At 40.4% G+C, this 23971-nt stretch overlaps 1 protein-coding gene across 4 annotated transcripts in view; it reads left to right on the top strand.

Annotated features, from left to right (window-relative positions):
• PHF10 (PHD finger protein 10) overlaps nucleotides 1–23971 on the top strand; it is a 57770-nt gene that overhangs the window by 10360 nt on the left and 23439 nt on the right. The window contains exons 5-11 of one of the 4 annotated variants that reach the window (XM_040351046.1): nucleotides 1681–1814; nucleotides 7343–7396; nucleotides 7467–7634; nucleotides 13909–14018; nucleotides 16667–16826; nucleotides 18925–19077; nucleotides 20119–20931. In XM_040351046.1, the coding sequence (XP_040206980.1) occupies nucleotides 1681–1814; nucleotides 7343–7396; nucleotides 7467–7634; nucleotides 13909–14018; nucleotides 16667–16826; nucleotides 18925–19077; nucleotides 20119–20133 (794 nt within the window). In that variant the 3' untranslated portion in view covers nucleotides 20134–20931. Of the gene's footprint in view, nucleotides 1–1680; nucleotides 1815–7342; nucleotides 7397–7466; nucleotides 7635–13908; nucleotides 14019–16666; nucleotides 16827–18924; nucleotides 19078–20118; nucleotides 20932–23971 lie in introns of those variants that run through there. The other 3 variants (XM_040351042.1, XM_040351044.1, XM_040351045.1) reach the window with 3 other exon arrangements.

The following is a 23971-nucleotide window of genomic DNA, read 5'->3' as shown; positions in this document are numbered from 1 at the left end:
CAAATGTAAACCGACCGCCTGTCTGTTTACAACTGACTATCTGATCCGCTGGACCAGTGGTCATCAACTCTGTCCTCAGGGCCCACTAACAGGCCAGGTTTGCAAGATAACTGAAATACATCACAGGTGATATAATTTGCTGCTCAGTGATTTCAGTATTCTAGTTCTGTATCTCCCCAAGGTAATGCATAAAATCTGGCCTGTTAGTGGGTCCTGAGGACAGGGTTGATGACCACTGTGCTAGTCTGTTTTTAGCAGACAGGATCAGATGTAAGAAGGTGACACCCGCAACTCCATAGAGGGCAATGGATGGTCCAATCGGGTCTGCCTAAAGAAACAACAGACGGACCCGATCGGTTCACCCATGTGAAAGAGGCCTAATACTTGTTTCTTTATCATTTTGATACTTTCTGTCAATCTACATATTTTTTTCATTCTATAGTAGCACTAAACATAAAGGCGTAATTTGTCTTCTAACAAGAGAAGTGTTTTTATCCCACTATTCCCCACTATTCGTCAACCACTTGCCATTCTTTTGCTTGTCACCCAGTAAACTACTTCTTATCGAAACCAAGGCCATGTTTACTTCATCACTCTCTCTATATATATATATATATATATATATATATATATATATATATATATATATATATATATATATATATATATAGAGAGAGAGAGAGAGTGCTCAACTGTGTTTTTTTTTTTTTAATTGTAAGTTAGATAGAGAGATAGACAGTGCTCAACTGTGTTTTTTTTTTTTTTAATTGTAAGTTAGATATAACCACGTGATCCAAAAACAACTTTTTCTACAGAAACACAGCAGGTTGCCATTTTTCAAACAGTCAATGCAACAAACTTTAGGTTTGGTTAGGCTGTGTGCAGGTAATCTTCCTCTTTTTAGATTGACATGGTTGTCAGTGGTGGGCTTGGTACAGACACATTCTGGTTGGTTTGATTCAAGAGAAAATCATTCCATTTTCATTGTGATTTAAGAAAAAGGGAGAAAATTATAAATAGGTTATGTTTTGAAAAACCTAACTTCTCTACCGATTTATAAATCAAAATGGGGTCTATTGTTTAGACTGGAGTTCTTCTTTACCTTTAACAAGTCAGAATGTTTAGAGTGTGTGTGCCTTTTGCTATGGTTGTGCAGAACAAAGCAACAGGTTTATTTTAATGCCCGGTCCTCCCTCCTGCTTTCCTAACTTGCGTTAATTTGCTACCCCCACTGTTTAATGCTGGAAGCAAATAGTAACGCCAGGTTCTTCCAGGTTTAATAGATTGTGTGACTCCCTTCCTTCAATGTGACATCCCTGCTTGACAATTGGCTAGTTAATAACCAGTGCCGTCACATGAGGCAGGGAGAGACTTGCCTGCCTATTAAAAGCTCTAACTGAAATTGTCTTGAAGCTGATGGAGGGCTTTTTCTCCTTATGGAACCTCAAATTGAGAGTGGGGGATTGAAGGAAGGAAAGTTCTAAGATGCTGCAGGGGCTGGTTTGAACACGAACCTGTCGCTTTGCTCTGCTTGGGCAAAATATAATTTCATTTTAAAGCTCTTTAGACTGATTTTCAGTGGACCCTTGCCTCGCACTCTTGGAATTCTAAAATCAAATTTTTTTCATGCTGGGTGGACTATTAGAACATTAGACTCCTCTCCCCTTGCCATTTTTAAAGGTCTGACAGCTTTACGAAGTGATGAAGTAATTGACCTTATGATGAAGGAATACCCAACCAAGCATGCAGAGTACTCGGTCATTCTTCAAGAAAAAGAGCGCCAGCGCATTACAGACCATTACAAAGAGTACTCGGTAAGTAAACTGTGCAATTAAAAACTATATTCAATGCTTAATATTCTTCTAAGTATCTTGATCAATTGTTCAGCAATGGCAACCTGAGTATTTCTTTAAATACACCTTTTTCATTTAATCTCCATCTACTCCTTTTGTGTTCCTACAATGCAAACCATGTTTCACACATGTGGAAAGCATATATGGGACTATGATTGTTAACTTGCTTCCCCTAAATCAAAGTTGGTTCTTGGTTACATTTTTGGTTGAAAAAATTCTTTCCTACACTGTCTAACTTCCATATGTTTGACATTACTTTACATTTACTTATTTCTGCAGTAGAAATGCACGAAACCTGGCTCAGTACAATTAAAGTGTTACTAGACCCACAACAGTAAAATCAGTCTGTGTATGCAGTAAAGCATGCTATTTATACTCACTGTGGAACCTAAAGGTTAGTCCCCTGCATTTGGTAAAAAGGCTATATGATCCGGTCTTCTCTGATCCTCTTCTTCCACAGTCCCCAAACCATGTCCTGGTAGAACTGCTGGAGAGGTTTTTAGGTGTATTGCTAGAGAGGGTTTTTATTTTTTCTCTTGGGAGGGTGCATGTGAATAGCACTGTTTAAACAGTGGGTCAGGGGTCCTGCAGGGAGAATAAAAACTCATTCTACAAGCTTAAAAGGAGTTGTAAACCCTAGTTTTTTACCTTAATGCATTCTGTGCATTAAGGTGAAAAAAACTGTAGTGCAGCAGCTACCCAGAGCCCTTCTTTTACTTACCTGAACCCAATAGTTCCAGCAACAGGGGCGAGCACAGCAGCTCCAGCCACTGTCTCAGCTCTTCATTGGAAAGATTGATAGCAGCAGGAACCATTGGCTCCTGCTGCTGTCAATTAAATCCAGTGATGTGGGTGGGGCCAAGTCCTGCTGTCTGTGTCAATGGATGCAGCAGCAGGACTTGGGAGCCTGCCCCCACAAGTCCCCCCATGGAATGCATCTCTTCGGGGGGAATTCGAGAAGAGGAGTAGCCAGGAGCGCTGTGGGGGGACCCCAGAAGAGGAGGACCAGGACTGCTCTGTGCAGTATTAAACAGTATTAAAAAAAAAAGAAAAAAAGAAAAGCGAAGCTTTACAATCACTTTAACCAGCAATCAGCCAGACGCTGATCAAAGTCACAGGACTGCTCTAACTGCTGATGAAAAAAGGTATTTAGCATTTTATATTTACGAAAACCATTGCATTTTCATGTTCTGTGTACTGTGGGAGACCAGATATAGTGAATGCAGGGTCCTGGGTTTAGTAACACTTCAAAATACCAGGCCAGGTCATAGTGGGAATTTGGGCGATTCCAAGTTTCAAATTTAGAAAAGCACAGAGCATAAATGTACTTCTTTTGCTTCCATAATTTGCATGTAAGCAACATTTATACATACAGTAGTGGGAAATGTATTTTCCATCCTAAAACCTTTCCTAGCAACAAATTATGTAACGGATGACTAGTTTTCTGTTGGCTAATAAAAAAAATCCAAAGCTCAAAAACGCTATTGGGTGGCTGCTGGAGAGCATGTGGACAGGTAGGGAATCTCTTACACATGTTATGGCATTGCCCGAACATAAAAAGCCTCTGGAATCAGGTTTTCCAATTAATTTCATCCATAACGGGTGTGCTCACGACTCCTGATCCGGCTTTAGCTCTTCTTCATTTAAACATAGACAGGTTCCCACACACTGTGTGGCCAGCCATCACACACATACTTTTAGAAACACGTTCCATGATTCTACAACACTGGAAGTCCAGCAAGGCTATTAATATTTCAGATGTCACACTGGGGATCCATAAGAACTACACGTTTGAAAGACTTATAGCCATTAATAACGTGAGATGTGAAAAGTTTGACAAATGTTGGTCTATCTGGCCCAAACGCCTGTAAAGTATTGAATGATATTGTTATTATCTTACTATTTCTTATGTGTTTCGACATATTTGATGAATTTTGAAAGATGTGTATATCACTTTCCTCTGTATACCTTGTTTACTTTTGAAAATATTCAATAAAAATACTGAAAAAAAAAAAAAACACTATTGGGGAAAAAAGAAAAAAAAAAGTGCAAATCGCACTAAAAAACGCTCAGGTGTGAGTTCAGCCATAAGGTTAAAGTGTACGTAAACCAGATTCATGAAATTTGAGCTGGGCACATATATCTGCAGTATTTTCTTATCTCTCTTCAATGAGCCAAGTCCCATAGCTCTCTCCTGAACTGTTCCTCTGTTATCAGCCTGATGACTCCTGACAAATTCTCAGACTTTTTAGACAAAAGCAGCCTGAATCTTCTGTCCGGGGAGCTTGCTAAAATAGATGAGCAGAGAGCAGGTCCTATTATTGTTTTGTGGGAGACGTGACCTATTAAGGGTCAGTTTTTGAAAACTACCTTCGTGAGGTTTTATTGTGTGCCATTGTTAGTGCTGTTTGTGTTTTTTAATGCTGTTGGACCCTCGTTCAAGTGTGGTCCATGTACTACCTGTTGGTGACGTGGTAGGTGATACCACGAGTAGTAAATACAGCACCAATGCTGCCTGAAAGGAAAAGCTTTTTTTGGCATCACTCAATGTTCTAAAATGCAATAAAACTATCCCCTATTTTGTAAACGCTATAAATTTTGCGCAAACCAACCGATAAACGCTTATTGCGATATTTTTGGTAAAAAAAAAAAAAAATAGGTAGAAGAATACGTATCGGCCTAAACTGAGGGAAAAAAAAAATTGTTATATATGTTTTTGGGGGATATTTATTATAGCAAAAAGTAAAAAATATTGAATTTTTTTAAAAAATTGTCGCTCTATTTTTGTTTATAGAGCAAAAAATAAAAACCGCAGAGGTGATCAAATACCACCAAAAGAAAGCTCTATTTGTGGGGAAAAAAGGACGTCAATTTTGTTTGGGAGCCACGTCGCACGACCGCGCAATTGTCTGTTAAAGCGACGCAGTGCCGAATCGCAAAACCTGGCCTGGGCATTTAGCTGCCTAAAGGTCCGGGGCTTAAGTGGTTAAGGAATGTGGAGGACAACTGGCAAAAGTTGGATGTTCAGGTCTCAAACAGCAGAGCCAACAGAATTAAAAATTTGAATATATATTTTTAGAACCTATCTGGAGAAGTTTCAAAAGAGCTAGTCTCAGTGCATTGTACGTACAACCAGGCCCTGAATAATATAAAAAAAACTTACTTTGACATGGGCCTTTCCTTGTTCTTTGTGAAAAAAAAAAAAAAAAGAGAAGGATGAGATTAATTTCAAACGTGCTTGTTGCTGTCCATGCATGCATTAAAATTGCTAATGCATTTTCTTAGAGAGGAATCCTAATTTGCAAGTATGCAAGAACAGTTTCTTCAGAATATGTTTAACAAGCACAATTCCAGTAGCAGTAACACATTTAAAAGAATATTTTGAAGTACTTTTAATTATGGAATGCATTTAAAAAAAAATAGCTATTAACATAAAGCCAAATTTTATGAATCCTGTTTTTTGTCCGTGTGTTTTTGGCTTATTTTTCTACTTTCTGTGTCATTTTGTAAGCCAGTTACTTATTGATAAATGCTCAAATTCAGTACTGAATGAACGTCAGTTAGGCAAGTAGTGCCTTGTTGACAAAATATCCTTTGTTGCATCAACGTGCACATACAGTTGACTTTTGGGATAATTTCTGACCCCATGAAACTGAGCCTAGAAGAGATCACTGGAAGGGAAGGTGGATTAGCATTGGATTTGTTGGTCTCCACTCCAGCAGCATCATTCTTGTGGGTATACTCCTCTAAGGCCTCATGCACACTGAACGTTAAAATAACGTTATAAAAACGCCAGTAGCTTTGCAACTTTTTTCAACGTTGCAATAGTGTTTTTCCACGTGTGTGTGTGTGTGTGTGTGTGTATATATATATTTATTATTATTATTATTATTATTATTATTATTATTATTATTATTATTATTAGTTTTTAGAGTTTATCAGAGTTTTATCATCGGAGCGTTTTTTGCAGCTGAAAAACGTCTCTGAGCTCACTAGTTGTGTGTGGTGTGTGTTTTTTTTTTTTTTTTATTGTTCAAAAACGCCACTGCCCAAAACTGCTGATAAAACCCAGTGTGTGTATGGACACCTAGGATAACATGATGGAGAGTTGAATGACTATAATAAAAAACATCTACAGCCAAAAACAGCTGCTGTAAAAATGTCCAGTGTGCATGAAGCCTTATTCACTGGCACAGACAGGAATGTTTGGCTTTGCTTTAACGCTGCACTCCCACCAGCCCCCCCTCCAATTTGAAGGAGAGGAGGTATCTGGGCTGCGTCAACCAGGAAGGCCAGAACAAGGGGACGCTGACACGTACTACACCTCACATCAGCAGTGCTTTCTTTTTTTTTTTTTTTATATCAGATGTAATCCCTTCTCAGCCTCATGTGCCTGCGTCCAGTTCCCCACACACACTGTCTGACTTCCTGGTACAGCTCCCCCCCCCCCCCATCATGCTTCAGGAGAAAAAGGGCAAAGGTTACAGAGATCTATCACAAACATCACAATATACATTTTGAGCAGCTTCATATTAATTTATGTATCATCATGGCAATATGTATCTTGCCTGTAATTCAGCTAGTTGTAGAACCTGTGAGCGCTTGTGTACATACCTGCAGCTTCCTTCTATGTTTAAGTCTTCCCTTTTTGTTTCTTCGACCCCTTTCACACTGGGGCGCTTTGCAGGCACTATAACGCTAAAAATTGCGCTTTCAAAGCACCCTGAAAGAGCCGCTGTTCTCTCTCCAGTGTGAAAGCCCCGAGGGCTTTCACACTGGAGCGGTGCGCTAGCAGGACAGTAAAAAAAAGTCTTGCTAGCAGCATATTTGCAGTGGTGTGTATACCGCTCCTCCACCGCTCCTGTCCATTGAAATCAATGGGCACAGCTGCTATACTACCGGCAAAGCACTGCTGCAGCGCTTTGCAGTGTTTTTAACCCTTTCTCGGCTGCTAGTGGGAGTTAAAAGCGCCCCGCTAGCGGCCGAATACTTCCTGCAAAAACAACGGTAGAGCGCTGTGTGAAAGGGGGCTTTTAGTATTCATGCTCCAGTCATAATGGTGTAATCCTGTGGGCAGGCTTATACAATATGGCTCCTGTTGGCCATATGATCTTCAAGTTCTCCAGATGTCTAGTTTAGGCTATCTGTGTATATGAATTTAGCTGACCTTGCAAATTCAGAAACCGAGACAGTATAAGTAGGTCACATTTAGAAATTTAAATGGCTCTATTACAAACTATATAACAAAGGTTTCTGTTTGGACCAGAGGTTGTCTTTAATTAATCTGCCATAGTTGGCATAGTTACAAACCTCTTTTCAAATATTTGTACCATAAATGCTGTTCAGCTGTATTAAATTTTACACAACATTCTTTTAAAAAAAAGTTTGGAGTGCTCATAATGGTTGTGTTGGGTTTAAAGAATACATTAAGTGGCTTTTTAAGAACCAGAGCACAAACTGCTTTTTATACTAATATTTTTCTGCAACAGATGACTACTGAAGATAATCAGAATGACGTATGTGATCAGGATGAAACAGGGAAAGTAAACACAGTTTTACTGTCAAATTATATTTATTATTAGACTAAATGACTTGCCTGTTATCTCTAACTAGAATATTATGTTTTTACAGCAACAGCAGCAACAAAATACACAGAAAGTGGAAGCAAGCAAAGTTCCAGAGTACATTAAGAAAGCTGCCAAAAAAGCTGCAGAATTTAACAGCAATTTAAACCGTGAAAGGATGGAAGAGAGGAGAGCGTATTTTGACCTCCAGACTCATGTAAGTCGCAGCATTTTATCAACGGCATTAAAGTGTTTAAGGCAGAAGGCTTTTTATCTTAACGCATTCTGTGCATCAAGATAAAAAACCTTCAGTGTACAGCAGTGCAATCACTTTAAGGCCCCATCCACACTAGGCATAGTGGGAATGTGCATTCCCAAACGTGTTTTTTTTTTTTTGCATATTTCCATACATCATGGACAGGCCAGTCAAGAAAATAAAGTGATACTAAACACACTGTTTAACTACCTCCCGTTTTGCCGTATAGTAAAATGATGGCAGGCGGGATCCCCTCGCGTTCTGGGACAACGTCATAGTACGTTGACCCAGTGTCACCACTCTTGCGCTCCCATGGGGGACCTAGGGACAGGGCGCGACCCTGATCATGGTAAAGAACCAATGACACAGCTCTTTACCCATGTGGTCGGCTGTGTCCAATCAATGTAAACACGGAATTGTCGTGTATCGGAGCCAATCGGCAACATCTCCTCGCAGGGAAGTGAGTGAGTGACTTGTATAGCGCAGCAATTGCGAACTTAATCGCCTCAAGGCGCTTGGAGTCCAGCGTCGTACCGGTCTTTCAGAAGAGGTGGGTCTTTAGTTTTTTGCTAAATGCCCGATGGTTTTCCTCTAAGCGGATGGTGATGGGTAGAGCATTCCAGAGCCGTGGTCCTTGGACCAAAAATCTTCGTTCTCCCTTGGATTTGTAGCGGGATTTAGGAATTTGAGGAAGGTTTTGGTTGGTTGACCGGAGCACGCGCTTGGTGACGTACGGTTTTATTTTCTCGCTTAAGTATTGGGGAGCCTTCCCCTGCATACATTTGTGGGCGAGGCAGAGCGTCTTGAATTCACGGGGAGACCGTACAGATAATCGGGGCACTGATCATCAGTGCCCATCAGTGTCACCAATCTGTTTCCCCCTCATTAGTGCACATCAGTGATTGAGAAAAATTATTTATTTACAAAATTTACTGACTAAAACAAAAACTTTTTTTTTTTGCAAAAAATGAAAAACCCAGCAGTGATTAAATACCACCAAAAAAAGCTCTAGTGGGAAGAAAATTATAAAAATATCACCTGGGTACAGCGTTGCATGACCGCGCAATTCTCAAAGTGTAACAGCGCAGAAAATTGGCCTGGGCAGGAAGGGGGTGAAAATGCCTGGTATTTAAGCGTTTCATTTACATTGTCCCTTCTATTTATGTATATAGACTATAGTACTGTAAGTATTTTTGTATTTATTTAAAAAAAAATCCAAATCGATATGCAGCTGTCACCTGACCCAGCTCTCTTTCAGCCTGTCTGCAGGAGCTTCTAGTCCTCTGCTGCTGGTCACGTGTTAAAAAAAAAAACAGCCTTCGGAATACAGAACAAAAAACAATAATTTCAATAAACGGTTTTAAATTTGTCATACAAATTATATATTTGAAATCCGATCTTTATTATATTGTGGAACTAACATGGTGTGGGTGGATTTCTGCTAGTAGCAGGCTGTGTTAAGCTCCTCGACCCTATGTCTTAGAATAAGAGGGAGGTTAAGCCACCATTAATCTACATGTAATATCCCGTCCCCATTGTGTTTAGCTGGTTAGTGGGCATGGAGGAGGGAGGGAGTGGGCTGTCATTTTTCACTGTGTATATGCCCCCTTGTGTGATTCTATAGTCGGTCACATGGGCTGCTCAGATGTAATAGGGAGGAAATGCTCAGCATAGAAACTCTCTGAAAACTGAGCATGTGCAAAGTTGCACTACAGCTGAAAAATCCCTAGCTGAATTGGTGACATGAACAGAAGGTAGAGAGAGAGAGAGCAGCAGGATCAACCAGGTTGTTTGCAGAATGCAGAAAACAAATCTCATAGTGACGGAGTATGAACAGCATGTAATACACCATTTGATCGTTTTTTATGATGTGGGTTTAGTGACACTTTAAGTCTTGCTAGATCACTTTATGCTGGCCCTTTTCGCAGGTGTAGCATAGTAAAACATATAAAAGGGCCTAAAATAAGTGCCTATACTGTGTAAAATTCAGAAATCGTCTCATCCCTCTTTGCACATGCCCAGTTGTCCTGTATTTTTAGGCACTGTGCTGGAAATCAAAGCCACTAGAGGGCAGACTGACAGCCTAAAGATTTTCTACTGCTGGGGCTCTAGGCGTCAGTAAAATTCAAGCCTCCAGCAAGAAGCCGGAACAATGCTGGAGGCAATTTATGGCACATATCAATTTTGGTAGCATAAATATTAATGTGCAACATTCGTTCCTAGCTAAAGAACATTATTTTTGTTATGTTATGAATATTGTTCCACTTTAAATGGGCTTCCCTACACATGCCAAAATATTCCAAGTACCCTTTTTTTTGGCACTGAACCAGGTGAGTTGTGGTGCATGGCAAAATGCAGACTTCTACCTCTAAGAAATAATGGCACCACAAGTGTAATGCGCATTTCTACTGCATTTCCGCTTGCGTTCTGGGAACCTCTTAGGTGTGAATGCAGCCTAAGCTAAACCTATAGGTGGTTAGTTATACTTGTATGGCTGTTCTGGAATAATCATGCAGGTTAGGATTTCTGATTTCACCATTTAAGTCAATGACACAACGGGAAGCAGTGGATCAGCATATTAACCAGTCTAGTCCATATTCCAATCGCACACGTTCCTGGTAAAACGGCTCGTAAAGAAAATCCGCATATTAACCAGGCATGGATGTTGGCAGTGCCGGCCCCTTATTTTCTTCAGGTTTTCTTAAAAAGCTGATCCAATGTTGCCCTCTACTGAAATTTCTATCTATCTATCTATCTATCTATCTATCTATCTATCTATCTATCTATCTATCTATCTATCTATCTATCTATCTATCTATCTATCTATCTATCTATCTATCTATCTCAAACTCTGGGTAGAAAACCACCTCTGTAATGCACAGTATACTGGTTCTTTCATTGTGCTTCACTGCTTTAATTTACTATAGTTTCTATATGTAAAGAGAATGTGTTCTTGTATAGTGAACACAAGTTCTGTAAGCTGCTTTACCTCTTCTGGTGTCGCTTGAGACCTTTTTTAACCACTTCCATACCAGGCACTTATTATACACCCTCCCGCCCAGACCAATTTTCAGATTTCAGCGTTGTTGCACTTTGAATGACAACTGCGCAGTCATGCTACACTGTACCCAAACTAAATTTTTATCGTTTTGTTCCCACAAATAGAGCTTTATTTTGATGGTATTTGATCACCTCTGGGATTTTTATTTTCTGCTAAAATAAATAAAACAATTACTGAAAATTTTGAAAAAAAAAAACATATTTTCTTTTGCTTCAGTTCCAAAACATTGTAAATAAGTACATTTTCTCCTTCACTGATGGTACTGCACTGATAAGGAGGCACTGATGTGTTGTACTAATGGATGCCAATCAGTGATGCCCATTGTGGGCACTGATTGGCATCCATTGTGGTCACTGATTGGCATCCATTATACATTTCTGATTGGCATCCCTGGTAGTCTAGGGTGGCATACCTGTGGTGGGCATCCTTGGTGGTCTTGTGGCATCCCTGGTGGTCCAGTGTGGGCATCCTCGGGGATGCGCTGATAATCGATCAGCACAAACCCCCCTGTCAAAGGAGCAGCCAGTTAGCTCTCCTCTACACGCGTCTGACAGACGCGAGTGAGGAAAAGCCGATTACCAACTTTTCCTGTTTACATCGTGATCAGCCGTCTCTGACGGAGACTCTACCTGGATCGGTGTTGCGGGGTGTCAGACTAACACCCCGCAGCAACGATCGCCGCAATGCGCGCCCGGGTCAATATCCTGAAGACATCATATGAAGTCCAGTCAGGATATTGAAACCACTTTGCCGCCGATCATTTTGCTATATGGCGGGCAGCAAGTGGTTAAAATAAATGACTACTGCTGCTGACGTACTAAAAACGTTTGTTGCCTGGCTACCTTTTAGATTTTTCTTTTTAGGCACAATTTGAAAATATGCATTTGATCTAATTTTGAATATAGATAGAAGGCACTGCAACTACAGTGATCTCCACTAGCTTCTGGGCCCTGTATTAGGGGATGGCTCTGCTGCTTATGGAAAACAGAAGGTCAGCCGCTTGGCATGGGTGCCATTCAGAAAACACTTTACATTTTGTTTTCAATGGATGCAAAGCGTTCTGATTGGATGAGGTAGGGAAATAAAATCACGTCACCTAGAGAATGCTTTGCATTCATTAAGACAATGCAAAGTGTTCTCTGGTGCCTGTGTGGACCGAGTAGCCTCCTGTGTTCACAATGCAGCAGGATCTGGAAGCTATTGGAGATCACTGTAGTAGCAGTGTTTCTAGCTTCCAGGGGGATAGGCCAGATATGGTGTTTGCATAGCTACATCCAAGCTGGAACAATATTAACTTTGAAATATCTTTGCTTGGAATTCATCTTTATTTTTTAGTTTTGGCTAGAGTGGAGATTTGAGGAGGTTCAACCTCCTATTTGTTTTGTGTACCATTTATCATTTGAAAATAAAATAAAAATCTCAATTTTTGGGTTGCCTCCAAAAAAGAGGGGGATCTTCCAATGGGGACACTAATTTTGGTGATCGGGGGGTCCCCAAGGAATTTGCTTGGATTTTCGCCTCACTTTCTATTTGGCAATGGGGCAGGAAGTGAAGGGAAATCTCTGCAATGTGACAGACATTGTATAGTGAGGTGAGGGGCGCTATATCAAAATAGTGGATGCGTGTCACAATGTGCGTTTGAGTAGTACACAGTGTAACTGTGTACCCAAATCTATGTGAAAAAACAGACAGATTAAAGTCTAAACTCTATAAGTACAATAGTGCCAAATGCTGTGAAAAAAAAAAAAAAAAAAAAATTAAAAGAATGTCCAGCAAATAAATAGTTAAGTGCAAAATGGATCCAGTGTTGTATCAAGTCCAGGTGCAAAATGCAAATAATCCAATCCCAAATCGCAGGGAAAAGTGCAAATGCTAAAGTGCTTGTGAATCTTCAAAATAGCCAAAGTGCGAGAAAGAAGTGATCCGCCTTCACCTATAGGTCACCAGAATAATAATGGATGGCTCCTTACCACACGGTGTTGACCAGATTACTTAAAATATGGTCGATCAGGCTTGTTTTAAATGAGGATCAGCAGGGTCTCATTGGGTTCCAATGTCAGCGATTGCAGCAAATGGTGTACCAAGGAAGGAGAAGAGATACCACCATAGTGTAAAACCATTTAATATACAAAAGTTAAAATTACAATGCCAAATGGCCTCTTACTGTTGCTGGTGCCCGTTCCCGGCACTGAGGCTGTAGGTGGTGGGGATAGTAAGACAAGATAAGAGATGGCCGCGTCCTGGTCCACTAGCGTGCGTTCCACCGCTAGTTGTCCATCAACCAGTGAGACCGGAAGTGCGTGGCTATGCGTGTGCGCTCGGATACTGCCTCGACGTCACGTTTCAGTTAAACCGTCTTCAGGAAGCGGTTTAACTGAAACGTGACGTCGAGGTACACCATTTGCTGCAATCGCTGACATTGGAACCCAATGAGACCCTGCTGATCCTCATTTAAAACAAGCCTGATCGACCATATTTTAAGTAATCTGGTCAACACCGTGTGGTAAGGAGCCATCCATTATTATTCTGGTGACCTATAGGTGAAGGCGGATCACTTCTTTCTCGCACTTTGGCTATTTTGAAGATTCACAAGCACTTTAGCATTTGCACTTTTCCCTGCGATTTGGGATTGGATTATTTGCATTTTGCACCTGGACTTGATACAACACTGGATCCATTTTGCACTTAACTATTTATTTGCTGGACATTCTTTTAATTTTTTTTTTTTTTTTTCACAGCATTTGGCACTATTGTACTTATAGAGTTTAGACTATAATCTGTCTGGTTTTTCACATAGATTTGGGTACACAGTTACACTGTGTACTACTCAAACGCACATTGTGACACGCATCCACTATTTTGATATAGCGCCCCTCACCTCACTATACAATATATGCAAGTCAGTCACCTGATTTTATTTGGGAGCAGCTTCACTCAGTTAGTCACTTGATTTATCAAGTATATAATTTAGTGTAATTCATTTGGCGCGAGATTTCTTTTTCCTGAATGTGACAGACATGTCAAAAAATCTGACCAAAATGAATACAAAAAGTGTTGCCAATAGTTCTACTTTAATGTACTGTAAATAAGAGGATTTCTGGTTATCTGTTTTTAAAGGAACTATTAGCGTATGTTTTAATTACGTTTTTTTTATTTTTTTTATTTATTGAATAGGTAATACAGGTACCTCAGGGAAAGTACAAAATCCTGCCTACTGAAATTACGAAAGTGAGTCCTTATCCTGTTTCTCTCATACCTGGACAGTTTCAAGAATATTACAAAAGGTCTGTTTTTCTTGTTTCATATTATGTATAATAGCATATGTATTGACATTAGCAAAATGCTAAACCGTATGAGGGGAGGGTGCAGTAAAAACCGAACAAAGACTGCAATCTTTGAGTGCTGCAGTCTGCAGGAGCCTGTAAAGCATTGTACCAGCAATCATGAGATCACTGATGCCATGCAGGTATCCTGCACACTTTCGGTGTATTTTCTTACTAGTACATCCCGCACGGGAAGTCGATACTGACAGGAAGACTCCAGGAACTATCACAGCACTGCACCCATAGAGCTGTGCATATGAATGATGCAGCCATGTGCGGTGAGCCCCACACAACCACGCCGTTTTCAAACGGTGACAGCTAGTACAAGGAACTTCTCCCCATAATGCTGCCACAGGGAGGGCAGGTTTCCTGCAGCACTGGGAACATGTTGCATATTTCACCCTAAAATCAGGTGGAACAACATGTTCCCAAAGGTGAATTTATCCTTTAGGGGGGCATAGGATTTATACGGCTTAATATCTGGTCCACCCCAGGAAGAGTGGATGAGAGGGGAATAAAACGAGAGATAAGAGCTTAAAGGGGTTGTAAAGGTAAAAACAAAATTCCCTAAATAGCTTCCTTTATCTTAATGCAGTCCTCCTACACGTACCTCATCCTTCAATTTTGCTTTTAAATGTCCTTATTTCTTCTGAGAAATACTCACTTCCTGTTTTTCTGTCTGTAACTAAACACATTAATGCGACACTTTCTCCCTGATGTGGAGAAAGCCTCTTGAGGGGGGAGGGGGCGAGCAGGAGGGTCAGGATGCTATCTACTTTGCAGATAGAGAAAGGAGCTGTGTGTTAGTGGGCGTCCTGACACTCCTGCTTGACCCCTCAAGAGGCTTTCTCCACAACAGGGAGAAAGTATTGCATTACTGTGTTTACGAAGGTAAAGGAAGCTATTTAGGGGGAAAAAACCTTTTACAACCCCTTTAAGTAGCGTAAGTAGGAACAAGGCAGAATAAGAAAAGAGATGGATGAAAAACAAATGGTCAACTGAAACCATTCACTTTTTTGGGTCCCAAAAGCAGTGCCTCAGAATGCACCGTGGAGTGAGGAACATGGTCAGAATGAAGAACATGGGTTTTCCACCTCGCCCCATTGAGGGTTATACAAACACAATCGTCCACAAATGGTAACTGGTAAGCGACCAAACTGACATTTGCTTAATCCAAAAACAGTGTCTGGAGATAGGTGATCTGGCATGGGCATCCATTACTCTCTGGCAACCACAATGTTCTGACAGTTGGCCGATGAGTGAAAATGGATGGACGGTTTTCTGGGGTGTTTAGCAGGCCCAGGTCCTTTAGTAAATGGGGGCCGTTAACTATCCAAAAGCATGGTGCATACACTTTCACTATGCTCAGTTTTAAAGGATATCCCCAGTGATAAGGGATTTTCTTAATTGGCAGATGTGATTGTATGGAACTGCCATCTCTTCTGAAATGTGATAGGGGAAAGGATCCTGTAAGGCAGGCCATACACGGTTCGAATTTCGGCCAGTTCAGCAGGAACAGGCCAAATTTCGAACCGTGTATTGGCAAGCTGAATGTACCAAGTTGCTTAATTGATCAACTTTGGTACAACTAACATGCTGGGGTTTACCTGGGATTACTGCTAGTGGCGGCTAAAGCCGCTGGCAATAATCACGGTCTGTGGAAGCCATACCTGCCAGGTGAATGGTATTCCCGCATCAACACAGTCTGTGGGTTTCCACTCCACCACATAAAAAAAATTACTGGTCCGGCAGAGGAGCAATTAACTTTGTAACGTGGCTTAAGCAGCGTTGGCCGTTTATGTATCCAAATGCTCATCTGCAGGAACAGGGATTGTTGGTGTGCGCAAGCAGATGATGCAGAAAATAACTTGCATTGCCCTCCTCATACCACTAGATGGCAGAATGCCCAACAGTCAGGGGTTTATGTATGACCTGGCCTTTGCTTACTGATCTGAGGCTATAGCTGGATTTTGTATGCACTCGTGTTGTTCAATTTGACCTTGTTCTTTAAGGTGTATTTAAAGGTTTACCTGCCTGTAAAGTATGAGTAGTACTCAAGTTCCTTTTTTTTTTAGTTTATGAGGGAGGTTTTAACCTGTCCACACTCTATTTGGTTTCATTGCTCTGTGTGTGCCCATTGTGGTTTGCATTCACTGTTTGTTCTATTAATCATCGTTGTTTTTAAGACCAAAATTGGGTGGTATCCAAAAAATTAGCAAGTGTCCCCCCTAAACAAGAGCAGGGGCAAAAACTTTCAGTCAAGACAGTGTCAGAGGTGGGAAATGCCTTCTCTTTGGGGAGATTTTTACATGCTTCTCTAGGGCAAGTAGTCGAGGGAAATTTCACCAATAGGTAGCCCTTAAATGTATAGCTGCTAACTGCCTATATATAGTATAGCAGGAGACGGAATCACAGGATTTGTGTCTCCTTTTTGTTCCCTGTGTGATCTTGTATTCAAACTCCCTCCTGTGATATTATTTTTGATAAGTGCCTTAAAACATTGAAAAGGAATTGTGTTGATTACGAAATATTCTAGCTTCTTTGTGTCTTCTGAACACCAATTTAGGCTCCCAACTATAGAAATTTGCAAAATGTCTATTACTTTACAGGTATTCTCCCAATGAGCTCCGGTACTTGCCATTAAACACGGCTTTGTATGAGCCTCCATTGGACCCCCTTGATCCCGAACACTTGGCAATTGACAGTGATGGTGATTCTGATGAGGTTGAGGAAGGACGCAGTGAGAAGAAAAAGATCAAAGGCTCCTCAGTAAGTCTGTTCTCTCTCAATACATAATGCAAAAGAAACGGGAAATGGTGATGATTTTATAGTGTGAACCTTCCTTAGAACTCAGAGCATTTTACAGGACATGGTAAAAGGTACTGGGTTTGATTTTAATAGATTGTGCAGTGGCTCCAGAGCTTAGTAAATGAGGTGAAGCTTCACTTTGATTGGATGATGAGCAGTCAGGAGAGCTTCCACTACCCTCATATACTAAAGTGGTTGTAAAGGCTAAAGATGATTTTTTGATTCTCTGCATTAAGGTAAAAAAAACTTTTGAGGTTTTGTTCACACCCTAGCCCACCTTAAATACTTGCCTGAGCCTGATCTCAATCCTGTGCTGTGCCTGAGAGCACCTCTCCCTCCCTTTTTTTTCCCCTCCCTTTCTCCTTCCCCCTCCTCTCAGATAGCGGTTGGCGCCATTGGGTTTGTTCTGATTTTATTTTGCAACCCGACAATCGTTTTCCGTTTTTGCAGCCTCGATTACCTTTTTTACAGATTATTTTGTATTTTTTTTTATAAATTTTGAAATGCTTTTTTCTTACTATTTTAACTTTGGATGTGAGCCGCATTGGTTTTATTTTGAGCCGTTTAAACTTTTTGCCCATGGAAATATATTTTGCAGTGTGTTTGCATAGTCAATTTGAAGTATTCCCATTTCTGTTCTGTGTCCTGCCATGCGATTTTCTGCAACTGAAAATGTGCTGCCGTTTCAGATGCGTGGGGGTGCAATTGGGAATGAATGACGGCTTGTGCATTTGCAAAGAAGCAGCACGGTTTGGGTGTGGGAACAGGTGCCAATTACAAGCTGTCCCGCAACTACCTGCGCAAGTGTGAACCTAGTCTAAGTCTTAGAGAGCAGCCCTCAGCCTTGGAAAATTTGCTCACTGAACATTAAAGGATCACTAAAGTTAAAAAAAATGTTTTTATAACACACATGTTATACTTTCCTCCAATGTGCAGCTCGTTTTGCACAGAGTGGCCACGAACCTGGTCTTCTGGGGTCCCTCGGCGGCTGTCTCGGCTCCCCCCGCAAGGACTCAACACCTTAATGCGAGTAAGCTCGCATGGTGTTGAGTTCTTGCGGGCACGCTCCCGTGATACAGCCAGCAGCCATGGCCGCCGACTGTATCACTCGGCCCCGCCCCCCGCGTCATTGGATGTGATTGACAGCAGCGCAAGCCAATGGCTGCGCTGTTTTCAAACAACCAACGAATGAGCCGAAATGACGGCTGAGAAGCCTGCAAGTTTGCGGCGCAGGACTTTCGAAGGGTCAGGTAAGTAAAGGGGGGGTTCTGGGGGCCTCTAATCCACAGATGTTTTCACCTTAATGCATAGAATGCATTAAGGTGAAAAAACTTTTACCTTTACAACCCAAAGTGTTTTTTTATCTTTCCAGTATGTGTTTGTTTACAGCTAACATTGAATGAAATTATGTTCTGGTCACTGCTACTAAGATGTTTTTATATGAAGATTAATAATAAACGCCACATGGTTGGAAAATATTAGGTCCAGTAGCCCATCATTCCTAGTCGAGGCCTCTATGAACTGTACCATAAAATTGTCCTGTAATAAGTTTATGAATTTCAACCCTTTTTACTATTCCAGCAGTGCCATTACTCCACTTATTTTATGATAGGAAAAATCCCCCATTATGATCATTTTCCCAGTCTTTGCAGCCCTTTCTATCTGTGCAAGGGGTTGAGTCTCCACCACCTCATTGACACTGGGTTGCCTGTAACAACAAACACCAATAATTAACTTTAGTATGCAGACCCATAATGCTTGAGCATCACACTCTCCATCAACAAGGTCCTCTTTCACACTTGATTTAAGATCACTTTTCACATTTAGACAAACGCCACCTTTCTTTTCTACCCTGTCGCTCCAAAAGAGACCATGTCCAGGAATATTAATAGTCCAATCGTGTGAAGAAGGAAGCCAAGATTCATTAATACTCAATAAATCCGAGTTCTCTCCATGCACCGAAGCTTTTAACTCTTATTCTGTTTCCAGTCCTAATGTAACTTGGTTATAAATGAGTTTGGTTTAGCTAATAGTTTTCATGTGTACTTTTCTGTTTAAGGGCAGTTCATCTGGGAACTTGTCTGATGGAGAAAATGCACAGGATACTCAGGACGATACTCTTCCCGCAAAACCAAAAGCGAAAGAAAAACCAACCCCCAAAAAGGAGAGCACCAAACGTTCTGTAGGGTCCAAATCCAGCTCTGGGTACAAGGTAGAAGACAAAAGCCCATGAGTCGGCTTCTTTAATGACCAGCCTTTTCCACCTCAAATGCTCTTGCCTTTTCACTTTTCAATTTTTTCTTTTACATTTCTTCAGTTTTTTTTTTATCTTCTTTTTCCCAGTTTGAATTGACTTTTCCTCCCTTGTCTTGTATAATTGATTTAGTTTTTTTGTTTGTTTTTTCCTCCCAACATACTTGCCTGTCTTTCATCTGTTCCATTTTTTTTCTCCCTCTCTGCTTTACTTCACTTGGGGCCTTTCAATAATTATTTTCTTTGGAGTAGATACTGAACTCATTCTTGCTGGACTTTTCAGAACAGAGTCCAGTCCAGCTGTAAATGTATCTCGTTAATATTCCAAACTTAATATTTTTGTGGTACTAATGTCTACTCTAACTTTCTCCCAGGACCATAACACTGAATTGCCAGTAATCGTATAAATATGACGGTCCAGTAACAATTGTTGCTGCAAAAATATACTGGTTTACATACTGCATGTGTTTGCTTTAACCCAGAAAATCATCATTATGCAGGACATCTTTTTGACTATAGTTTTCTGTTTTTTTTAATGTCATGCAGGTTTAAAAAAACGGCTCTGTAGTCATAGGATACATTTTATCCTGCTTTGTAGTGTGCTGAACGAATAGTTCTATGCTGTGCAGCCAGACAACCAACAGGAGCCAGGTTGCCAAAGAACCTAAAATAAAAAAAAATCATAGCTGGCATTTTGTTGATAGAAATGCAAGTCCTTTTGGCTTGTTGGAACTCATGTTGGTGACTAGTCACTAAATCCTACTTTAGTTTGTCCATCGGTGTTATACAGGTTTTTGAATATGCTTTTTTAAATGGCTAAAACAGTGAAAACAACAAAAAAAAAACATTTAAGCTAGCTAAACCATTAATCTCTTTAACATGTGTGAATTCTATTTCAATAAAGCATACACCCAAAAGTTGTATGACAAAGATGGGCACGATGCTAGAGAACTTGTATCGGGGGGACCTTGGTAACAGTCTCTTTTTCCTGAATTTACAGCTTGGAGAGGTTTGACTGAATACACCATCAGGGTTGTTGCATCTATAAAACTGAAGAGATGTCTAATGTATCTTTCCCATCAGCTTGTTCGATATTTACCGCTGGGAAAATGCTTATTGTGGCGTGTCAGCAGTTCTGTTTCTTAAAGAAAGGCACCTGTACATCAGTTAGCCAGACAATCCTCTTTGGTGAGCTCATTATGTTATGAATGCTTCAAGGAACTGACCTTGAGCACAAATGCACCTTTAAAAGAAAATGAAAAAAGCTTGCATCTAGTGATGCGTATGCTCTTCATGATGGCATGATACAAAATTTTTGAAAGGAAACATGTCTGTTTTGCATAATTCTTAGGCTGGATTCACATCTGTGTAATTGTGTTAATGTGTGGTAAATACACATTTTACAAAAATGCAAGGTATTGGCTCTGATGCTGTAATTTTTTTGTCGACATACCAAAATGCACAGATAGAAGTCATTTGTTGTGGTGTGCTGCAAAAAAATAGCATTTCTGTTTTAAATGCCTATTGTGGTGCTTGGCAGACCATTTAAAATGCATACGCTGCCGTAATGTAACACATTTGGTAACGCATTGAAACAGTGTGAAGCTTTAAGAATTGTAAGATGGAGAGCTGAAATGTAAGAATAGGAAAACAAATTTTTGTAACTTTTTGTATTGCCTAGGTTGCTGTTCTTGTATTTTTTACGTTGGCACTTTCTAGTTATTTCCGTTAGGAAAACAAGATTCTGTTCCGTTATATAACCACAGTCCAGTTTATTTCAGAGCCTGCAGAGGTCTCTTTTATTTTTTATTTTTATTTTTTTAGCCTTTGATAATCTCCATCGGGTTTGTGTTTTTTTTTTTTTTTTTTTTTTCCTCTTCCTTTCTACTGGTAAATGATTATCTGGCTTTAGGAACAGTGATGGCAGGTTCCTCCAGCAGGTGGTTCCATTTCCAAAGAATCCAAGGTTGTGACTCCTACATGTTGCAAAACCTTAGGGGGTCAAATTGGCTGACAAATGGGGATGGAATTCAGTTTGGTTTGAACTTGGGTTCAGGCCAAACCTAAAAGGAAGCTGTCGCTCCCAACCACTGCCACTCAACAGCAGCCAGCAATTTCCTGTGGGAATGACCACTTCTTTCTGGGTTTGGTCCAACCCAAGTAAGAGCCAAATCCGAGCTCATCCCTACTGACTTGGTACAGGAAAACCTTTGGTAAGTTGTACAGTTGTACTGTTGTAAGGAGCTAGTCTGTATTATTATGTACCAATTGTCTCCCCTTTTTGTTTTATTTATTTGGTGTGAAAAATACTGACTTTATTTGTTAACTGCAACATTTAAACTCAGAATTGTATTGTTTAATTTATCATAGCTGTTTACTTTCATCTTATTTTTTTTATTTGGTAATAAACGGAGATTGTATTGTTAGGATGTTGACATTCTTTTAGTGTGTGGGTTTTTTTTTTTTTTAATATATAGATTTCAGAGGGTGGGTAGACATACATGCATTGTTCAACCATGTCCTGCTTTCTGGATAAATGTTAATGCCTGAGTAAACATTGAAAAGAGAAGTATGGGGTATAATTTATATTCGCCTATGTGGATACAGCATTGCTCCAATGCTGCATCTGTCTCCCGCCGGCTCTGCACTGAGAACTAAGCAATCAAACACCACTGATCACTCGGTTCTCCCCTCTAAGCAAATAGGAGACTGTCAGTTACTGGCTCTCTGTTCTGCCCCTCTTGCACTCGCTGGAGTGCTGTGGTGGTGGCAGCGGCTAGCTCTGTCTCGCTGCGCCAACATCAGTCCAAGCATTTGGGTGGATCCCGAAATTGTCTGACAGCGGACTTTTAGCCCTCCATTGGCTAAAAACGAGTTGCATGAGTGCAGAAGGAAATGCATGCATCCATGCATTGCAATGGAACCATTCTAATAGGAGCAACTCAAGTCGCTCCGACTTAGAAAAAGTTTTCTGTACTACTTTGGGGCAACTTCAGAGCAGCTTGCATTAACTTCTATACAGAAGTAATTTTGCAAGCCATGCTGAAGTCGCGCTGTACGGGGCGACTTCAGAGTCGGACGACTTTGAAGTTGCTCCTGTGTGAACCAGCACGAACTGTCCATATTTCGATCTGTGTGTACCACGCTGTTCAATAGAATCAGCTTTTTAGGATGGAAAAAAAAAATACATAATTTGAAATATGAAAAAAATTGCTGTTTTAACCTGCAAAGTATGTAATTTGTCTGTCCATTCAGTTCTGAAATGTACAAAACCCAACCACATAGACTTGGGCCCTGATTTTTCTCTGCTGAGGTTAAGTAATCCAACAGGTTAATTGCCCTCCTCCAGCCTGCAATTGAATAATAAAAGAGCAACAGAATACTGATGAATACTGATGATTTGGCTTAGAGCACTGCCTCTTTGTTTTGCAGTCTAAGTGCTTCTGTAAAGGAGATAACAGGAGAATGATACAAAGGCAGTTTAGGTGTTTACACAAGCTGCATTTAAACATACATTAGTTTGACATTTCAAAGACCACTTAACTGCAGCATTTAATGTTTTTTTCTATATCTTCCTGGAGTATATCTTTAAAGTATAAAGGCAGAAATAGATGGCAAATAGTAAAATTTGATATATGATGCACCCCTAATATTTTTTTGAGATAACAGTAGGCTCTGATTGTCGAAGTGTAAAGTAAAAAAACAGTTTTTTTGAAATGAGTGTTTTATTAATATAAATATAATAAAAGTTAAGTATTAAAACACTAAAGGGGCTGCCCATGCATAAGGGTTTTCACACTTTTTACAAAAAACTATTTTAACCCCAAGCACAGAGAGGGAGGAAATCTCCCCTCTAACAGTCCAGTTATATAAAATATGCAGCAAGTAACGTGGCTGTATAGTCGTTTGGAAATATATATCCCCAGCAGCAATCAGACGGGAGAACAGGCACTTTGAACCAGTCAGGGCCTGCTGCATGTATGGTGCATGTTCTGTCAGTGAACAGGAGAGTAGAGTACCTTATTCATATGCTGATGAACTAATGCCAAGCTGACAGTAAGGAGTGTGGTTTGGCCCAGTCTTCTTGCCCAAGCCGACCGGTTACAGTGGAGGTTGAAGAACTGACAGGTACCCGAATCGCAAGAGTAGCTGCACAGAAATGCAGGTAAAACTGTTCCAATATGTGCATATTTAATGTGTATTCAGCTTCTTGTCTGGCGTTCAGCTTTAACTCGGGCAGCTCGTTTTCAATATATTTTCTAATTTGAAATGGGGAGGTGTCATGATGGGCAGTTTATTCGCTATACAAATTGTGTAGCTTATTTTTACCTCCTTATGCAGCCTTGCTCTAAACTTTAACTTGTGAGAGTAGAGCAGTACTGGTCAAATTTATTAAAATGATGCCTCAAGTATGGCCCCCGACATTGCCAAGGGCCGCACATAACATTCAATGAATATTAATATTTAATATGAGTGTTGGAGATAACAGACCCAAAAGGATTTAGTCAAAGACTAATGGCATGATACAGGAAATTGTCAGAGATTGCAAACATACTATAGGAGATGGTCAGAGACTGTGGATATTATACAAGAGATGATCAGAAACCACAGACCTGATGCAAGTGATGGTCCAAGACTAAACAGTCTACAAGAGATAGTCAGACTGTGAACATGCTTAGAATTTCTGAGACAGTCGTTGACTGGTGATACATTGTGAGACTGCTAGAAATCACTACTATAACGGGACAATAGGGAAAAAGATATGTGTCTGCAGGGAACCCTGAGGTGCCACAAAAGGTGGCAGGATGGGCACCAGAGGAGTATAGGTTTAGATTATTCTTGGCTGGGTTTCC

Source organism: Rana temporaria, chromosome 4 (genome assembly GCF_905171775.1).
Source record: "Rana temporaria chromosome 4, aRanTem1.1, whole genome shotgun sequence".
NCBI lineage: Eukaryota > Metazoa > Chordata > Amphibia > Anura > Ranidae > Rana > Rana temporaria.
Note: the sequence above shows the minus strand (reverse complement) of the source record. Positions and strands in the feature narration are given on the sequence as shown.